The 22,041-nt window shown below is 39.4% G+C and overlaps 2 protein-coding genes and 2 long non-coding RNA genes across 5 annotated transcripts in view; 3 read left to right on the forward strand and 1 right to left on the reverse strand.

Annotated features, from left to right (window-relative positions):
• The window catches only part of cv-2 (crosveinless 2-secreting protein), a 30,927-nt gene extending 20,097 nt beyond the window's left edge, over window positions 1-10,830 (forward strand). Inside the window, exons 4-8 of the mRNA XM_089469437.1 lie at window positions 6,071-6,170; window positions 6,234-6,416; window positions 7,446-7,658; window positions 7,754-8,199; window positions 9,161-10,830. Coding sequence (XP_089325563.1) covers window positions 6,071-6,170; window positions 6,234-6,416; window positions 7,446-7,658; window positions 7,754-8,199; window positions 9,161-10,177 — 1,959 coding nt within the window. The 3' untranslated portion in view covers window positions 10,178-10,830. The remainder of the gene's footprint in view (window positions 1-6,070; window positions 6,171-6,233; window positions 6,417-7,445; window positions 7,659-7,753; window positions 8,200-9,160) is intronic.
• Window positions 1-22,041, reverse strand: part of LOC149268491 (uncharacterized) — a 45,404-nt gene that overhangs the window by 21,559 nt on the left and 1,804 nt on the right. The window lies entirely within an intron of this gene.
• Window positions 14,275-14,861, forward strand: LOC149268492 (uncharacterized). The gene is made up of 3 exons (XR_016270196.1): window positions 14,275-14,550; window positions 14,612-14,673; window positions 14,732-14,861. It is a non-coding gene; the product is annotated as an uncharacterized LOC149268492 (long non-coding RNA).
• LOC108617618 (venom allergen-1) lies at window positions 19,522-20,954 on the forward strand. The gene is made up of 4 exons (XM_018013459.2): window positions 19,522-19,958; window positions 20,023-20,172; window positions 20,234-20,478; window positions 20,544-20,954. Exons 1-4 carry the CDS (start codon window positions 19,815-19,817, stop codon window positions 20,794-20,796), a joined length of 792 nt encoding a protein of 263 aa, XP_017868948.1. The 5' UTR covers window positions 19,522-19,814; the 3' UTR covers window positions 20,797-20,954.

Below are 22,041 nucleotides of genomic sequence, written 5' to 3' on the forward strand. Positions count from 1 at the left end.
TATTTCAAATAATAACCATTAGACAGGCAGCGAATGCAATGCCAAAAGCATGTACAGAGCGACAGGCAGGACAACAGGGACAGACAAAAGGGACGGACTAGTTATAAATAAGAAATGTTGAAATGTTGAAGATAACTGTGCGTATGCATAATATTTCCAGCAATGTGAAACTATAGACAAAAATTGGACAAAAGCAGAAAACATTTTAAGCAAAATTAATGCACAACTTGAAGCTAAATTTTTTCTGCTCTAACTGAAACAAAAATAGTTCAGAATATAATAAACACAGCTTTAAATATTACTAACACAAAACAAACAAATAGTATTAGCCAAATGAAAAATAATTTCTCAGCTCACAGTTTTGACAAATTAAGATATTTATCTCTCAGCTTTATCCATGTGCTCAGAATTTAAAGTAAGTAAAGCTTTTGCAAGTTGCTCTCAATCATTTGAAATACCAAAAATAAATTCAATCAAGTCACATATTCGCCATGTAAATCCCAAAAAAAAAACTGAAGCTGCTCACTTAATCATGGCTAGCCGGCGACAGACAGACAGACAGACAGACAGACGGACATATCAGGCGCTGTTAGAAGTTCGCTAATGAGCGGATTGCCAGTTGCCAGATAACAACGGCACCTTTTCGCTGTGTGCTCGGCACAGAATGTTTGCTGGTGGTTTCTGTGCATTTGTTTGGCTTTTTTTTATCACAAAGAAAACAAATTTTAATAATCACAATAATAATAAATAAGCGCACAGGCCGCATCGCTTGGCGTTCGCCAGAAATTGTTATGATGCAAGGTCGTCAAACGGGTTTGCTGCGACATGACAAACGCTAACCACAGGTTGGCCGATCGTTTGACAAACACTTGGCGCCGTGTTTTTTGTCGCCGTCAACGGCTACCGACGGGGGCTAGCACAGAAAGCGCGCTGCGCTGCTGTACGGCGTCGTGTCGTCATTAAGCGGCGACGACAGCGACAGCGATAGCGACGGCAGCAGCGGCAGCGGCAGCGGCAGCGCGTGCTGTTGGCGCTGGCGTTGCCAGACCGCTGCATGCCTGTTGCTAATTTGCGCTAAGCGCTGCTAAATGCCTCTGCTCCATTTTAAGCGCCAAGAAGCTATCGCGACGCCAGCTGCGACGACGACGACGGCGACGCTTCGATCGATTTTTGTATAGCCTCCAGTCATGAGCTGATGCTGCGGCCGTTGCTCGTTATTGCTGTGCTCAAGCCAAGTGGGCGTAACCAAAAAAGAAAAAACTTACAAAAAAGAAGAAAAAACAATGCCTGGCGCCACCTCACTTTAAGTTGTTGGCGCCATGCGTTGCGCCTGCTCTAACCGAGCTACCTGTCTCGCTCAGCCGCTACCGCACGTTCACTCGCTCTCTCGGTCGTGCTCACTCTCTCGCTCCAACTGCGACTGCGCGCGCGCGCATCGCAAGTTCACAATGGCATCGATTGAGCGCATTTATTTCCTTTTTCTGATTTGCCGGCACTTTAAGCTCTCTTAAAGCTGCGCCAAGGCTAGGCAATTGAATTGCCAGCCCAATGCGCGGCCAGAGCCATAAAGCACACACTTTATGATTACTTCTATTCATGCTCCACTCTCACTCACACACATACTCAAACATTCACACACTTTTCATATGCCCATTCACTCTTCAGTCTCATTGTAATATTTGCAAACGCTTTTGGTGATTTGCTGATATTTTATGGCTGACGTTTATTATCTTATATATCTTGATATATGTATAGATATCGCATATTAAGTACAATCCGCGCATCCTGCGTGTCCTGCGTGCCGTTGTCTTCCAGCCAACCCACCACCCTCCCTTTGCCAAGGCACAATCATATAAATTGCCCGCTTTTCATCTGTTCTGGCGCGTCCTTTCGCATATTCGCGCTTGAATTTGTTAACAAATTTTGTTTTTATGGCAAAATTATGCTGAATGCGCATTGCTCTGCTAATAGCTTATGATTAAAGCGTTTCCCTTTTCATTTCTTGCTTGCCTCTGCCAGCTGATTGAGCAAGCTATTTTTTACGATTGATATTTACAAATACAGTTTTTTTCTCAAAAGAGACTGAGCTGTGAATATTGTAGGTGGACGGTAGTAAAATTTACTTGTTGGCAGGGGTTCGAATTTTTTACGATTATTTCCATAATCTGATGACTCAGTTTTGAGCTGTTGAAAGCAGGAGTTAAGAATACTTAACATGATAATATGTGGCATATTAAAAATTTTACTGTCTGTTTACTGTGTTAAAAGTGAATTTAAGGAAGAGACATCGTTAATAATTGGGAAAAGGAGTAAACAAAGTATTGAAAAATAAATAAATAAAAAATTATATGAAACATTAGAGAAACTATATAAAAAACACATACATTAATGGGGGAGCTAGTCTCAAAAGGTTATTTTTAGGGTCACTTGTCAAGGAATCATAATTCATAAAAACATCAAAATTAATTAAATTGAAGATGACTTAACGATTCTAATGAAAATCATTGAAGACCCGTTTATGCCAGGCACAGACATTTTTAGCATTGAAATATATGTTCCTTCATTGGGGAGAGCTAAAAGTGTTTTTCATAAACTTAACAGCTTGTATTCAGAAAAGATCGAAGACTTAATACTCTGCTGGGCAAACGGCTATATCAACTGTAGATTGTATGGCGTATTTTTTATATATTTATCTATATATTTATATCTATGTATGTATATTTATATAGTCGTTCTCTATGCCTTACACATTCCATGACAATTTGAAAGCACAATCCCAAACACATTCTACACTCAAAATACAGGATATCCCACATGCTTCTCAATTTGGAATTCCAACAACTGTTAATCCAATGAAATTCCACATTTACAGAGCTAAGCTCTCAGCTAACCCAACCCAATATAAACCGATCCGATCCGAGCCAACTAGCTACCAAGCTAGTCAAATTCAACAACTAGCCCACAAGTGACAAAATACACACATGAACATACAAAATAAAATCACAGTTTGTCATTACCATATTCTATGAGGCGCAGCGAGAGCCCAGTCTACAGTCTACAGTCTACAGTCTAGTAGAGTCTTTGGCCAAGTTTGCCTAGCAAACGTTTAAGTTGAGCAGCTAACAGTCAACAGTCAACAGCCAGCAACAACAAGAGCAAGCGACTAGCGAGCGGTTTGAGTGGCTCACTGGCCAACTGTGCGATTGGTGCGGTGCGACCGGGTCGATGGCTGCGGGGCAGGCGGTGCTGCAGAGGTGGGAACGTGGCGGCTGCCGAATGGACTGGTGTTAAAACTGATCATGTTTTGTCAAACGCAAGGTCGTTGGAGGCCGTTTGCAAATGTGGTTCTGCCACTGTGGCACACATAGATATACATACACATATACATACACACACACACACACATGTGCTTTGGCATTCGTGATTGCCGCTGGCGAAAAACAACAACAACAGCAACAACAACGAAAAATCTCAGCCTCTACTTAGCAGCTTGTCCGTTGCCGGGTCCGGGACGCGCTTGGCTGCCTTCGTGGCGCCTTTTCTTTTTTTTTTTTTCCTCTTTTTTTTTTTTAATAGCAACCTTTGCTAGCAGCTACTAGACAACATCAGCAGCAACAACAACAACAGCTGCTTTGGCGATGCTTAACTTTCATGTTGTCTGAAATATTTCTATACCGGTTCCAGATTAGAAAGAAAGAATTTCAAAGAGCATAAAAACATCGGCATCTGGAAATGCGTGAAGATCGTCTCAGCTGCTTCACACAAGCTCGCATCTACGGATTCAAGAGCATTTGAACTTTGTCTAGCAGCGCAGCATCGGCATTTACATTTCCATTTCCATTTCAATTTTTCCAACGGCTGTCAACATTTTGGATTTGTTGTCTCTCTGGTTGCCGTTGCTGTTGTTGCTGTATAATACCAAAGTGCTTTTCAATCTGTCAGTGTTTATTGCATTATGGCACTGAGAGTTACGATGCCCGCACTAAAGGTGCCATTAAAATTCCAACTAACAACTGCCATTAAACTAATACGATGATAAAAATCTCGGAACCGCAAAAACTATATAAAAAAAAAAAAAAAAAATAACTAAACACCTCTCGACTCTCAACTCTCGACTCGGCACAATTTTCATAACAATTGCATATTTTGCACGTTGCGACGGCGGCTCCAACCAAATTGAGATCCAATCTGGTTTGCTTGCACTAAATTATACACACACACACCACACCACCTAACACACACACACACAATTGAGCCGCGACATTGTTCAGCCGCAACTGCATACAAATTAGTAAAATATTTTGCCTGTTTTTGGTACGACATCTATCTAGATTTATAGATACATTTACAATTAGCCTCAGACTCTGGCTCACATCAGACACCAGCAACACTAGAGATTTCGCCCCGTCCCCGTCTCCATCTCCATCTCCATCTCCGTCCTCCTCGCGGTTTAACCTGTCAGCGGGCATCAAACATGCATGCGACAGCTGCGCGCACAAGGGTTAAAGCCGCCCATTGATTTGAGTTAGTTTCGGTGCGCTCGGTGCGGCCCGCATTAGAGTGTTGCATAAGCTGCCAGAGCCTTGCCACAAGCTTTTGACTTATGATCGACATCAATTCTAATGCGCCGCTTGCCGCTGTCAACATGTCGTTAACGAAATAAACTGAGCAAAATTGCGCAAAATAAAAATCAAAACCAAACCTGCATCACACAGCAACACAATTGCTGCAACTGCTTTAACTGCTGCTGCTGCTGCTGCTGCTGCAATTGCAGTCTAGGCCAAATGAACAAATAAAGCCGCTAGCTGCCCTAATTAAGATTGCAATCAATGCTAAGCATCTTTGAGTCTACTGAAGGCCTTTGCTGAACATAAAATAATATTTATTATTTCACATTTTTGTAATTTTATTATCATTAGAAATTATGGCAAAAGCGTGCTGCCATTTACTAATACTAAAAGCTCAACAAATCAGAGTAAACAGTCAATTTCCTCAATGGTTTTTCGACAGCTTTATTTTCGTAAAGCAATTTAGTGCCAGTTCATCTTGTCTGGCTTTAAAATTTAAAGTTTTTTCTTTTACAACTCACTTTCATTTCATTTATAAATAAATTCCTCAAAGTACGTTAGCTTTCAAATTTTATTAGTATTATTTAAATAGTCATGTTTAGGTAGTATTATTATTTAAAGAGTAGGATGTTAGTAGTAGTACTTGAATAGAATAATTTTAGTAGTAGTATTTTAGTACTAGTATTGTGGTATTTATTAGATTTATTATTTTGAGAAGTAGCATTAAAATATTAGAATTTTAGTAGCAGAATAAATAGTAGTAGAATTTAGATAATAATTTCTGCGCAGTAGCACTAAAATAGTCGTATTTTAGTAGTAGTATTTAGTACTTTTCTAGTCATATTAGCTATTGCCTATCATGAAAAAATTATTATAATAAAATTTTATATAAAACCTTCCTTTAGATTTAGCCATTTAATTATTATATTTTTGTATTAAATATAAATTTTAATCATCTCAATTATTTGCATTTTTTTCTCGTCTTTTATAATCTCCATCATCGACTGTCATATAATCTGTTAGGCAATCACATTTCGTATCTATTTTCCATAAGCTCCATCTCAGCACGCATTCCAAGCAAACCATCAAGCTGGTTGTAGCGCATCTCAAGTGTCGCTTATGGCCTTTGGCTGGCCACTTGCCACGCCCCAAAGTGTGCACTCAATTCCATATAATTTTGACTCGTTTGCATCCATAAATAATCAAGACTGCCGAAGGTCAGAGTGCAACCTGGTTGAACAAATGCAATTTGTGTGAGCGCCAAAGCGAGTGAACAACTGCAGGTGCAGCCACACTTCGGCCGCAGGTGGCGAGGGGAGATCGAGGTGTAGCTGAATACAAATCGAGTGCTCGGCTACGTTGAGCATTTGACAGCAATCTCTCACATGATTAAGCGCATACGCCAAATGGCCGTTAGGGAGGGGAAGATGGTGTGGGGCAAGCTGATCTAATTCACACAGCAATTGGAGGCTAACAAAAGGTTTTTCTCTCTTCTCTTGCAGAATGGCTTTGTGAACTGCGACAAGAGCTGCCCCTCAATTGATGATTGCTATTTGCTCGACTCCAAATCATCCAACGACACCTGCTGTCGCAAGTGCAAAGGTAAGCGCAATGCAATGGCATGCGAAGAGCACCTAGCCCTAATTAACCTCTTGCTCCAATTAGGCTGCATATATCGCGGAGTGCCCTATGCGAGCGGCGCTGAATGGAGCGACCCGGATGAACCCTGCAAGACGTACAAGTGCATCGCCAGTGTTGTCACCGAAACAACACAGAAATGTTATTCACAGTGCGACGATAATCAGTTGACAGCGCCACGCCCCGGCGAATGCTGTCCAACATGTCAGGGTAAGTCGACTTGTCGCAATCTGTCAACTAGTTCAGCCACTCGACTAGTCACTCACTAAAATTAGCAGCCCCAGCAGCAGCAGCAACACCCCAAATACTAATAATGCCACTTAATTCATCAGTTCGTCTGACAAAATAGTCCAAAAACGATCTGTGCACAGATGGTCAAAATTTTTTTCCCTTTTTTTTTTGCTTTTATTTTATTTATTTTTTTTTTTTTTCATTTTATTTTATGTTTTATTTGTATCTATTTTGTGACTCTGCACGATTTGCTTATTTATGGGCTTTAAATTGTCTATTAAGTCGACAATGTGGCATTGCGTTCCAAACAAAACAGAGCAACTTTTAAGCAAATATTTGATGGACCTGCAGATACCCTGCAGTAAATTTGATTGGTTTTCTATAATAATATAGAACAGCGCACAAAAATAAGTAAATATAATAGAAATATAAACTTAAGCAGGAATTTATTTTAATAATCTTTACAGACTTTCAAGGACATTAAAGACATTTTAATAGTTCCTATCACAACGATAAAGCCAAATATATATTTCAGCGATATAACTCATATGCCCAAAATCTAGAATATAGACCAAGTTTTCTTAGACAGACGAATATATTCACTAACATTATTCATAGCAACACTCTATATGCTATTGGCAACATCTCATTGCCTCATTGCCTCACTCATTTCATCACACAATTATAATACCCTCGAAAAGTTGACATGCACTGCAGAGAAAGCCAGCTGTCTGTCATATAATTATGCAACACTAAATTACCCCATCGAATGCAGCTTTATGCGTACAGGGTATATTTGGTACGCACGGCCCTCTGCCTATGCAAATAGATCGCTTGGAAACCCGTTTCGACATGTGGAAATTTTCTTGGCAGTCGCCCAAAAAAACATACACACACTCACACACACACACACACACATATACATATACATCAAGAAGAAGACAAATAATACGTTTTTTAAACCGTTGTCTGATGAAAATCACGTTGTTGTTGTTGTACACTTTGCAGGTTGCAAGATCAATGGCCAGACCGTTGCCGAAGGCCAAGAGGTTGTCGCCTCGATCGACGATCGCTGCTTGGTCTGCCAATGCAGCGGCAACAAGTTGAGCTGTGCCAAAAAGACTTGCCCCATACTCCAGTGCCCCAAAACGAAGCAGAAGCAGCTGCCCAACGAGTGCTGCCCACGCTGCACCGAACAGCGCGAATTTGTGGCAGTCAAAGGTGAGTACCCAGTACCCAGCCCCACCTCCACCGTCGAATTGGTAGACAAAAGCACAGCTGCTCACAGATCTGCTTTCACCCATTTGTCTTTGCAGGCAAGTGCATATTCAACAATAAGCTGTACTACGACAAGACGCAGTTTACGCCGGATCGCTGCACTAATTGCACCTGCCTGAACGGCACATCGATTTGCCAGCGTGCCACATGCCCCATACTGGAGTGTGCGCCGGAGTTCCAGGAGGAGGACGGCTGCTGTCCGCGCTGCATTGTGGCCGAGGTGCGCAGCGAGTGCACCGCCCAGGGCGTCACCTACATGAACAACGAGACCTGGAACATGGGACCCTGCCGCAGCTGCCGCTGCATTGGCGGCAACATCCGCTGCTCGGAGATGCGCTGCCAGCCGGTCAAGTGTCGACCCAACGAGGAACTGAAGGTGCCCGCCGACGAGTGCTGTCCCAAGTGCCTCGAAACTGCCGGCACTTGCACGGTCTTCGGCGACCCGCACTTCAAGACCTTCGACGGCAAATTCTTCAGCTTCCAAGTGAGTGACATTTCGATATTGATTACAAATTGTCAATGAGCGTAACGCGAACTGACATTAATGGGCATAAATTAAAATAAGCCATTTAATGGCAATTGATATATAATTACTTACTCGTCCGTCGTACTTATAAAACTAACATATAAATTAGCCGCTTAAAGCAGACTTTTATACGGCCATTCGATTTGCATAGACAAGCTATTTTTATGGCCCATTCGCATTGACTGAGTATTCCACTAATATCCATAGCTGCAGTTTCCAGTTGGCGGCTGACCACCCGCTAAGAGCGATCATATCGACGGACATAAAGTCCGTTAAAATTAAGTGAAAATAAGGGGTGTCAAAATAAGCGTAGCGGAGCGTAGCGAAATAACTTGTAATTAATTACAGAATGAACAGGCAACTACATATATATACTCTCACCATCATCATTTTATTTCTTGTCTTTTTTTTTAATCGTTCACATTTTATTAGCTATAAATTTAATAGCTTTAAAAAGCTTGTTCAGCCAGAAACTACGTCCAATCGGTTTTTCACAGTAGTCAGTTTTTATGGCTTTAATGGGAAAAAAGGGATTGTCCCAACTTTGAAATGCAGTTACATAAAACCCTCTGCCAAAGGTCATAATTAAATTACAAATTAACTGAACATGTCTCCAGCTGTCAGTTTGTTCTGCTAATTAAGAAATTGAGAAGACAGCCAGCCTTATCTACGATCAACTTGTTAAAGGCCTTATGAGAGACGGACAACGCCGAACATAATGTTTTTTAGTTTCCCATCAATCTGGGTTTTTATTAGATAACAAGTGAAATGGCCGTAAAGTCAGTCTCTAAAAATAATCCTTCATTAGGTAGTGAAGGAATTCACATCATTCTTCCAATTATTATTTTATAAGAAATATATATACATATATCATATCTGCAATTCCTAAAAACTCAATCTTTATCGCTTTCATTTTCAGGGCAGTTGCAAGTATTTGCTGGCCGCTGATTGTTACGGTCACAACTTCTCCATACGGCTGACTAACGATGGGCGTGGCACGCGGCGCTCGTCCTGGCCCAAGACGGTGACGCTCAAGCTGCGCGGACTACGCATCAATCTCGGCCAGAAGCTGAGAGTCAAAGTGAACGGCACGCGGGTCACGCTGCCCTATGCGGACCACAGCAGCAGCAGCAGCGAGAATGGCCATGGCCACAATGTGAGCATCGAGCGCCTGGCGGAGGGTGGCATTATGCTGAGGACGGAGCTGGGACTGAGCATCGAGTGGGATGGCAACAACTTTCTGCAGGTGTCGGTGCCGGCGCAGTACAAGCGCCACCTGTGCGGGCTGTGCGGCAACTACAATGGCAGCGGGCGGGACGATCTGACGGGCAGGGATGGGCACTCACACAGCGACGATGAGGTGTGGCACTTTGCCAACTCATGGAAGGTGGGCGGACCGAAGTCGTGCTCCAGGCTGAGGGATAATATCGTGGCGCAGCCGACGTGCAACAAGCGTAAGCCCAACTTCTATTGCCGGCCGCTGCGCATCTCGGAAGTATTTGGAAACTGTGATAGTAGACTTAATCCCACGAACTACATCGACTCCTGCCGCATGGACGTCTGCGAGTGCCCCACGGGCAGCTGCCACTGCGACAGCTTTGCTGCCTATGCCCACGAGTGCCGCCGCCTCGGCGTCCAGCTGCCCGACTGGCGTACTGCGACCAATTGCCCCCTGGGCAGCTGGCGGCGCAACGCCACCGATGCCAACTATCGCGGCAACAGCTTCTACGGGGATCCGAGTTTACTCACTGGAGGCGCCGGTGCTGGCGGTGCGTACAAGGCGCGACGCCGCAAGCAACAACAGCACCGACTGCAGCAGCAGCAGCGGCGACGACAGCAGAACGAGCTGCAGGAAAATGAATACATCAAGAAACATGTACCCAATAAATTTTTAAGGCCGCGTGCGCCGGCTCGCACGCCGCCGCCCATACACTAAGCACTGAGCATGGATTTAATTATAATTTAGTTTCTATACTCTCACACACTCACACTCACACAGCCAACACACACGCATGCACACACACAAATTCTCAAGCAGGCTAAAAACATTACCTGAAATGCCAATGATACGAGCTGTAGCAAAATAATAAAAAGCTTTCGCCCAGCTTTGAGCTAGCTTATCAACTGAGCTTGCTTTTGTCGCTATCCCAGCCAAGCTTAAGCTTTCAGCCAGTGTCATTGGGCAGTTCGTTAGCATGGTTAGAGGCAAAGTTCCAGATACGACATTTGATTTGTATGTACTCTTAGTTGAATCGCGTATACGCACCCATGACAGCACCAGTATTAAGCTAAGCATTATCATCCACCCCAGGTCCGACATCCGCGACAATCTCTCTGGTGTTATATACATACTCTGTTAGCGAACCATCTCATGCTTGCCGCCTGATCCATACATTCATAAAATGCATTCGTTGTCGCCATTTTGTTTAGTTCGATAAGTTTTATTTATTTTAGTTGATAAGTTCTAAAGAAATTTGAGTCCGGCCTAAGTACTACTTGAGAGTATGTTATGTGTCTGTTACTCTATGGTTTTTTAATGTATTTGTATGTGTGTATTATCGCTTAAATAAACTTCATACTACTCGATTACTTAACTCGATAACGATAACTTAGTGTACTTATACTATATATATATTAAACTATTTACTATTCGTAATGTTAGTTAAATAAATGTTAGTTTTGCTTAAAATTTAAGCTTTAAACATTTATGAAAATTGCACAAACAGTATTTTTGCTTAGTTTAAATCTCACTTTAATCTTGCAAAATTTGCTACCGGAAGAAAATCTCTCCAACTATACTTAACTCTTCCCTCTCTCCCTACAACTCTCTTTCCCTTTCTCTCTATTCCTCTTTCTATATAAATATATATATTACTAACTCAAATCTAAAACTTTATACTATTCCAATCAAAATAAAAATGAAAATCAAGTAAAATAAACTGTGTTAATATTTATAAAGTTCGATCCAAGTTACACAAGTTTATTGTCATTTTCCAATATTTATAATAAATTAATCAAGTTCTTTTAATATAATATGGCTGGATCTGTAAATGTACGACAAATATATGCTTAAATACACTAAACTCTTTAACAAAAAAAAAAAAAAAAAAAAGAAAAAAAAAACAAGAAAAGAATAAAACAAAACAAATTTAAATGCAAGAAACAAAATAAATTATAAAAAATTTTAAATGTTGTGTTTAATATTTATAGCAGGGAAAATGTGGGTAAAATAGAAATATGGATATTTGGGAATTTAAAAATATTTTTATATATATTATTGCAGAAAATACTAGGCCTTTAAAAAAAAGGATGAACAGATTTATAGAAAAATCTTTTTAATGCATAGATAGATATCAAATAGGAAACGGCAAAAACAAAAAGTATAAGAAAATATAAGTAAACTAAGTGCCGAACCGTTTGGAATTGTTGATGACATACAAAACGTATTCCAAATAAAGGATGAGGATTTAAGTTGTCTGTGTGAATGAATTTCCAGTCAACAGATATCTACGAATGCTTCTGTAAAGCAATGAATGTAAATCTAGCTATACTATATATAACATAAACGAAAACCTTCTCTCGTCCGTTTTATTATACTGTAATTAAACGCCTAAGAAAGTGCCAATTAAGATCATGTTTGAATACTTTTATTTAATGGGTGTACACAAGACGCAAGTAAAATCCAGCTCGCGTAGACGCTTCGATTGAATTCCGCGGGTTGGCCATTTCGGATTGTGTATATATGTATAATGTTTATGATGATGTTGTTGCTTTGTTTATGTTCAAGTGGCATCAGATTCGCAGGCACGAACCCAAAAACAATTGCGACAAGAGGCGACGACACTGCGTCTAGGGTGGCTGCCGTTGGGGCCGCAGACGGAAGGAAGTGGTGGCTCGACACTTGGTGGCAATGGGCGCTGCTCTTGGAGACTGAGCGTTGAGTTACAAAAAAAAAAAAAACAGAAATCAGAAACAGAAATACATATGTATAAAGCAATGCAGACATACAATTGGACACACACACACACACCACACAATCGCAATCAATTTATGCATGTTTGCTTAGCAATACTTGTCAAAGTTGTCTAGGGCCGTGCACAACTTTGTGTGTAATTTGAACGGGGCAATCATTTGCCTCCGCCTCGGGGCTTATGGACATATGGAGGCATTTCTTGGAAGGCAGTGCTCGGCGCTGCTTAAGCACAATAAGCTCGTAAATCGACGTCGATTTAGACTGAAATACAATCTTGTGCGAGCCTGAAATTGCGGCCGCTCCATTGACTAAAGCCACCAACACACGCAGACGCAGTTGCTGCTGCTGCTGTTACTGTTGCTGCTGTTGCTCTTTTTGCTATTGCTGCCGCAGCGGGGCACGTGCAGCGCATGCGCAACGAGGCAACGCCGGCAGCTGGCTGGACAATCGGACAATTGGCAACACTGATTGATGCACGTCGTCTTCAACAGAATCGAGTTGAATGTTTCGACATCTGCTGAACGTTCATCGGCCACCGACTGTGTTGCGGCATTTTGTTGCTTCCGCGTGTTGGTCGCCTGGAGAGACGACGCCAGCCTGGATAGACGACGACGCGTGCTCGTGCCTTATCAGGCGCGAACCTGTCCATATTGGCGCAAATGCCCGATTGCCAATACGGTGCGTGTATAATTGGAGCGTATGTCTGCTGATGTCTGTCTCCCTCTCATTCTCCCTTTCTCCCCCTCTCTCTGTGTGTGTGTGTGTGTGCATGTGGTGTGGCGCCAGAACGTGCGCCAAATTTGGCAATGTGAAATGTTGTTGCTGTCCAGTGGAATGGCATATTCCCCATAGCCACATGCCACATGCCGCATGCCGCATGCCGCATGCCTTGTGCCACATGCCCCATAGGCATTAGAACGTCGCCAGCCACTTAAAATCAGCGATTTATCATGAAGCAATGTTTGCCCTGCACAAATGAACGGGTCGACATGTCCATGAGATATCCGAAACCACAGCCATAGCCATAGCTATAGCCAGAGCCAATGCCAAGTGGTCCTTCGATTGCAAAAGAGACTCATAAAGATGCGCAGCAGATAAGGGACGAACATATGGACAGAGCCATGCATCATCATTGTGGCGGCACAAGTCCTGAACCCTTGACTGACTCTCCAACGAAAGCCATATAGAGAGTGTGAGGCAGAGAGAGAGAGAGAGAGAGAGAGAGAGAGAGAGAGAGAGAGAGAGAGAGGCACTTGGAATCTTTGTGTGTGCATAAACGAGTGTTGAATCACATGAATCACTTTTGTGCGTAGGAGTCAGCCACCATTAGCGGCATATGTCAGCAGCGGCAGCAGCAGCGGCAGCCGCCCACGTATCTATGTAAGCCGGCCAAGGGCTGCACTTTCCGGGTAGCATTTCCCACGCAACGGCGCCCGGAAAAGCTAACAGAAATCTATCTAACTATGCGCGTTCTCGATGACGGGCTAACCCCTCAGCAGACTCTCAAATCCAAGCGCTTGTTATTTATGTCAATGGCTTGGCTTTTGCGTCACATTCACACATACTGAATGTGTGTGCGTGAGTGTTTCAAGCAGATGCGGCAATCAATAGTTGAAATAAATTAAAGCATACTTCTCGGCGGTGACCTAAATGCCTGGCAATTTCAGCTCTTTGGAATGCCCCATTTACACTCGTTTGCAGCTGATAAAACTTAAGTAATTAAATGTTAACATGAAGTCAACTGAAGGACAGTAAAATAAATTAATTAGTGTAATTAATAATATTATATTATTTGCTGTCAATAGCACATGGTGGCACATGGCTAAGTTGGTTAATAGATATACATATATATATATTTATGTGTGATTGAAATAATTAGGAATTATTCGGTGGAGCTCAATTTTGGTTGAACCGTCAATAGAACTTTTTAGAGAATCCTGGTTTTTAATATGAAGATCCAATGGCTGACCCTTAAACGTAACTTAGCCACAGGAATGAACAATCTTTGATTTCAATTCGTATGCATTGGAAATATTTGACAGCTTTGTAAAAAGAACTTCATAGTATAATAATAACAAGCAGTTCCTTTTGAACTCTGTCATGAATCTGTCATCCAAAAAATTACTTTGATTCTTTTCTGCAAAATTTTGACTGATTGATTTCCAAATATAGCCATTATTACACAATCCGGTATCCATGGTAGGACTCAGCAGGGCCGTCTAGGAACATACTGCTGCACAAGCTCATACTTCACGCGTGGCGTGCGGTATGTCCTAGTGCGGCAGGATGTCTTTAGGCGTCCCTGTTAAGTCCTGCACATTGATAAAAAGTTTCTGGTAAGATTAATGTATTTTACGTTTATTTAATATAATTTCGAATATCTTTTTACTTTGACAGAGACTTCTATCGACCCATAATTGTCGGCGTAATCAAAAGGCTCAAGTTTAAGGTGCAGCAAAGTGAGTTATATTGTTAATAAACCTGTTCAGTTGTTAATTACTTGTTTATATTAAATAGATCATAGAGTTTATGCCATCAATCATCAATCAACATAACAAATTGTATATCTTTAATATGTGATTCTCAGTTGTTTAAGCTTTGAATGTAACACCTTATAAATTAAGAAGTTAAAACATTTCGATTGAAACCTGTCTTAATCATTAATTATTATTCTATTTTTAAGACTAAAACTTGTTTTAGAAACTTACTTTGTAGGCTAAGTGTTGGGATTAAACTCCTCTTATACAAGAATCTATGTCGCACGTGCATAATTCGAAACACATGTAAAACCAATAAATCAAGCCAAATCAAAGTCTATATAAATTGATGAGCTGTTCGAGCTGTTGTTCCTTGCTGGCAGTAAGCTCTATGAATAAACAAATATATAATTAAGTATACACGAGCAGGAATATTATTTTTATTTCTCTGTAGCAGCGTGCGAAAGTGAGTATTCGATTACACATTGAGTGAATGAATGAATGAATGAATATGAGTTGCTTGTTAAAATTAATGGCTATTTCATTCTGGCTTCGATCGACTCTAGCTAATTTAATGTGCAATCAAGTATTCAGTGTCGCCTCGAATGCCCATGGCGTGTGTCTGTGTGTCCATCAAAGCCTTAAGGGGCTGGGGGATTTTCTAGTTAGATTAATTGCCCCCCTAAAAACTTATTTGGCTGTCGAAAACATTTGCATAATTACCATATAGAGAGCGAGATAATCAGAAAGAGGGAGATAGTTCTAAATTGACTACAGGATATGTAAAAATGCTTATTAGTAAGTCTTTAGAAAGCTGCCCGCAACAAACAAATTGATTCAACAGACAACCAGGCGTCAGCTTCGAAACTTTTCTATACTCTTTCAAAGAGAGAGTTCTATGAATTTGATATTCATTTGCTGCGAAAGCCTACAAAGCGCATTTATGTAGATAAGATATATGGATCAGCAGACAAACGAAAATCATCAAATGAGTTTTATGGAATATGTTGTTGACTTTAAAATATATATAAATAAAAATTACGATATTGCTTTTTAACAATTGTTTTCCTTCTTATATATTTATGATTTATATATATATATATATATTTTTTTGTTATTTCTCGAAATATGTTGCAAAGTTCAGCTAAAAGCTGAAAAACTGGGAAGAGTATACATTTTTTTGTTAAACCAACAAGTTCCGTTGTTAATTGATACGCAAAACATAAATTTTTATTTTATTTTTTTTAATTGTCTAAAAACCAGCTTATGTCAAAAATAATAGAATTAAAAATATAAATTTTGATTAACTTCACTAATAACCATTTTTGTTTTTTACTATCTTAATGCATAAGAAAAAAAAATATAAGAAAATTAATACAAATAAATATATAAATAAAAATTGTGTACTGTAATAATGTAAAATAAAATTCTATTCAAAATCTATTCATTACTCTAATACCCTACTTTTTTTTATAAATAAACTAACAGTGTATTTGAATTTCGTTATTCATTGAATCTGTTTTCTTTTTTTTCATTTCATTTTGTTTATTTTTATTTGTATTTTTATTATTATTTATGTTTTTGTGCGTTCGATTCATTCGACTCAAACAAGTTGCCACACAATGAGACATTTTGGCATCTGGCAAAGTTTTTGTCAATATATATATTGTATTATTAATTATATAAATTAACTTGTTTTGTGCGTTGTTTCTTCTCTTACAAGCGGGCGGATGTGCCGGATGGGGCGGGCACACAGACTTCAAGTCAAATTAATTATAAATGCGACGCTCGGCAAAAGGCGAAGACAGCCGCAGATAAGAATCTTACGCCAACGATCATCGCACTCATCATCATCATCATCACTATGGTCATTATTATTATTAACACCATCATGATTATCAGTCAAATGCAATTAAGCGCAATTATGCATAAAGCGAGTACTGATACATGTCGTTCTGTTGTTACACCCGATGCTAAATTATGACGGAAGTGGTGAGCTTACAAGCAATACCCACGGCATTACAAGCAATACCCGCGGCATTAGCTGAGATTATCTAATCGAATTCTCAGCTAATTCACAATGCGCATATATGCATATTGAATAACATAAATATAATTAATGTTCCCTATGGCGCCTTAGATAACAATTGCTTTAAATTGTCGCAACAGATGTATTCATGCGCCCTTAATCATCGACTGATGATTGATGTTTGGCATTAGATGTGATTGTCAATCACAAGGGAAATAAATGACAAAGTTCGTAAATTGCATGTTTTAATAAATAATTTTACAAAAGACTTGGTCTATGGGAACATGCGAAAGGTGTGTGGATATATAATTACTTAATTCGCAATCCAAAAATAAACTTTAAACTTTTTTACATTCAATTATTTTCGAATTAGACAAATGTCTGAAGATAAAAGAAAGGCCATTTTTAATATCGGAATTTCCTTGCAGTATCAGGTAAAAAGTACCGGAGTAGCTTTAAACAATATTGTACTTTGTTTTGCAAAATCTTTAACACATTGAATGCTAATTATAAAGCATATTTTATGAAAAATTAAAATAATTATACCACCTTTTATGGTAGAAACTATTTTCAGAACTAAGCTTCTACCACTTCGTCTGCAAATAGTGCAGAGATCCAACTTGCCCATATACATATATCTACGAAATCATAAGATGTTAATTAGAATTTCCATTTTAAAGGCAAATAAATCCACAAAGACTTAATCAACGGCACAAGTTTTGAGATACAGATAGTGATCGTTTCTACATTTAAAGAAATGACTCAGACTTTTAAATGGATATTCAAGTTCTTTTAACGCATTTTAAGATTACCTAAATACATTTTATCTACAAGTATAAATCTTGTTCTTTAGAAGAAATGATTACATTAATTGATGACTTTTCATATTCCTGGAAGCACGATCAATAACAATTCCGATCAGCCATAAAATAATCACAATTTGCAAGCTTAATGTATTCACTTGCTTATCTGTGCTTTTATTTATCTTTAGATAATATTCTAGATCATTTCCAGTTTGCAGAATAATTATTGGCTAATCTGAAATATATACATATGTATATAAACCATTTAAGGAATCCATAAACACTTTAGAAAACTCGTTTAATTTATCGCTAGACGATTTGAAATTAATAAACGTTCTTACAAAGCCTTAAAGAAAGTTAAATGATTTCAATAATTTAAATGAGTTCTCAATAAGATTTTCAGTTGATTAAAATGATTTGCACAAGTAACTCGTCAAGTATCTCTAACTTAATCAAGCACAAACATTAATTAACAGCTAGGCACGAATCGATGCGAATCGCAATTAGCATATTGTCGCCACTAGGTTCTATCTAATGAATGGACAATAATACGTCGAATATGTTTGCCATAAACACGAAATCGAATCAAATCAAAAATTTGCTGCTACCCATATGGATTAATCATTTATCGCTAACCGAAAAAACAGTTAAGACACAATTCGATCGACGCCCACAAATTAGGGAGCGACACGCGGCCAGCCAAACATCTGAAACTCATATGCATAATGTCATAGATCTTCAGGGAGAGCGCTATTGATCTTTTATGGGTATATAAATTGAAACGTGCTCATTTTATAGTCCAAACAGGCATCGGCAAATAAATAAATAAAAAGCATATATATAACAAAAAAAAAAAAAGCCACAGCTCGTGGCAATCAAAGAACGTTCAATGGACCTATCCCATAGCATTAGGATCGTATAAAAACAATTTGTATAAACTGAAGCCAAGTGCTAACCGAACTCGAATGCCCTATCAGCCATTAAAACTGAATAGGCGGCAGCTAAAGCAAAAGTTTAAATTGCAAGCTGAAGCTTGGTTAATTCTCGTGTTCCCGGTCATTCCCTCAAATTAATATTTATGTTTATTTATTAACATTGTTTTGTTTGTATAAACTTGTTCTTAGTCGTTTTGTTTCAAACGTGTTAGAAAGGCTTGGTCCGGAGAACGAAATGGCAAGAGAAATAGAAATAGTATACACTTGAAAAAAAAAAGAATGCTTGAAATTTTGTATTCATAGAGTAACAAGAGAGAGATATAGAAACAGATACAGATACAGATACAGATACAGATACAGATACAGATACAGATACAGATACAGATACAGATACAGATACAGATACAGATACAGATACAGATACAGATACAGATACAGATACAGATACAGATACAGATACAGATACAGATACAGATACAGATACAGATACAGATACAGATACAGATACAGATACAGATACAGATACAGATACAGATACAGATACAGATACAGATACAGATACAGATACAGATACAGATACAGATACAGATACAGATACAGATACAGATACAGATACAGATACAGATACAGATACAGATACAGATACAGATACAGATACAGATACAGATACAGATACAGATACAGATACAGATACAGATACAGATACAGATACAGATACAGATACAGATACAGATACAGATACAGATACAGATACAGATACAGATACAGATACAGATACAGATACAGATACAGATACAGATACAGATACAGATACAGATACAGATACAGATACAGATACAGATACAGATACAGATACAGATACAGATACAGATACAGATACAGATACAGATACAGATACAGATACAGATACAGATACAGATACAGATACAGATACAGATACGGATACATACACAGATAACATACCCAAGACAAATACAGAAAACCATAGGAGCACCTTTCTCTCAGTGTATATACTTGTGTATAGTATATATAGAAGTTAACTAACTTAGCACACACGCTAAGCTTGGTTGACTGATTCGCAGAGCTTGGAGTCTGTCTGTCTGGTTGGGGCTATTCATTCGGACAGAAACGTTCAATAAAGACGGCCACGCGAATTGGCCAGAGTCTCATTGAAAAGCGTTAGGTTCCGGCGAGTGCTATTATCAACGGTCAACAAATCAATCCGACTTAGCAGCGGCATCTGTTTTAATATTCAAGTTAATTCAGTCGGATTCGCGATTCGCGGCTCATATTATTTTTCGATATACATAATATTTGAATTGAAATTTAGCCGGGTTTCGTTTGATCTTGTGCAAAATGTCAGCCTTTGTAACCTCAACTGCCTGCGTGGCTCTAATTCAATTGATCCTGCTCCACTTGGTGGCTGGCAAACAGTATAGCTGGTGTGACCGTGATCTCTGTGGTCCGGGGATCAGGCACATAGCCTGCAACAACAATGGCGTAAGAGCAATTGAATGGAGTGATATAAATTCGTGGTATTCAACTGTGTTTTGATTGCCTGCAGCATTTCCATAGACGCTGCCAGCCGGACTCCGTCGAGGTGGACATATCCCGGCATAAGCAGTACTTTGTGCATGGCCATAACAAACGTCGCAACTTTGTGGCGCTCGGCAAGCTGCCGGGCTATTATCCTGCAGCACGTATGACCACTATGGTAAGATTGGCTGAGGGAGCTAGGAGAACATATATTGATGGCTTCTGCTGTGTCTACATAGGTTTGGGACGATGAGCTGCAGTATTTGTCATCGCTGAATGTGCGCACTTGCGTGTTGGATCACGATGATTGCCATAATACGTATAACTTTGCCAATTCGGGTCAGAATCTATGCGCTATCTGGCGGGATCGCAATCCCCATACGAACGTGACCAGCCTGATTGAGGAGTCGTTAGGACTGTGGTTCAACGAGTACGATCTGATCGACAGCAGCTACATTGACAAATTTCGTGTCACAAAACATTTGTAAGTAAAACTATTTATAGATTTCCAAAATTCTCTTCAGCTTGATTATTCAAATGAATCTATAGCGAGGAATATGGCCACTTTGCGGAAATGATGGTGGATCGTAACTCGCGCATTGGCTGCTCTATAATGCGTTTCACGCGACCCGATTATCCCTATGTGTACATCTATAATGTCGTTTGTAATTATGCATCCATCTACGCATTGGATGCGCCCGTCTATGTAACTGGGCGACCCGCGTCACGGTGTCAAACGGGCAAGAATCCATTCTATCCAGGGCTCTGCTCAATACGAGAGCAATATGATCCTAACTACTGAACGATCGGTTAACAGTATCGTAAATATATGTATAATGCTCAGGTATAGAACTGCCCAGATCTTAGTAATACTGTCTGTATTGTATTTTTACATAAGATTGTAGTTAATTATAGTCGTAGTCTCTGTTTACCAATAAATACCACATACACAAATATTAAGCCATTATTTATTGACATAATAACACCCACTCGACAGCTTTTGGATGGACCAACGCTAGCGTCTGTCACTGTATAATAATAATATTTTTAATTAGTTAATGATTTGTTGTAAAACAGACAACCAGCTAGCTAAACAAACAAAACAATCGGTCTGTAGGTGAGTATTTAAATTTTATTTTAACGAACTTAGCCAAATAATACCAAAATTAATGAATGACAGCTACGATAAACATGCACAAATCTTTTGATCGACGACAATATGCTCTAACTAGAGAAAATCATTGACAATTTACCCAAGTCTGGATAGAAAACAAAGAGATTCTAACCAAACAGAATCTTAATCAGGCTTAGCATGAAAGAAATCATAAATCATGAAATATTAACAATATATTCTAACAACATTTGACGTCAAATATGATATCTAAACCTCGTAAGGACGTTGAAATGAATATTAATATGCCGTAACCTGGTTTGAATTAAACATTAGAAAGGTGTCTTGGCTATAAAATAGTTTATGCAAACATACATATATGGTAATATGCTCTATAATAGTTTATAATAAAAATGCAAAACGTTTTAAAAATATATGGTCTACGATATTAAGAAAGATATTTGGAAAGAGCATTATTGCTCACTTTATTGATGTCGACTTGCTTTTTATTGTTTTGGTAGCCGACTAGAACACAGATATTTGCATGTCTAGGCATTTGTTTGTCTCTGCGTAGTTATATTTAGCAAGTAGTCAGATATACCCCAGACATGTGTAAGTAGCGGGCAATAGATGCGGTCCAGGTTAGACAGGTTAACATTTGATAGCAACACAGCACTTTCGTTTGTTATTCCCAGACCAACAATGTGCCGAAAGCACATAAAGCTTTTGTTTGAATATGCAAATGCTATTCGTATTCGCTTTTTTGATATTATCCGGCCTGCGAAACAGCTGCTGATCTGAGATGTTCGGCAAAAAGAAGATAACAAACAAAAAGGAAACCTGTATATAGGCGAGAGAAGCCATTCCAGCCTGTTGAATGCCGATACTACACACTACGCATGTATGTTTAAATGTCACTGAACCAAGGGACAAACA

This window comes from Drosophila arizonae, chromosome 5 (genome assembly GCF_054131065.1).
Source record: "Drosophila arizonae isolate 15081-1271.41 chromosome 5, UAZ_ARI_1.0, whole genome shotgun sequence".
In the NCBI taxonomy this organism is placed as follows: Eukaryota; Metazoa; Arthropoda; class Insecta; order Diptera; family Drosophilidae; genus Drosophila; species Drosophila arizonae.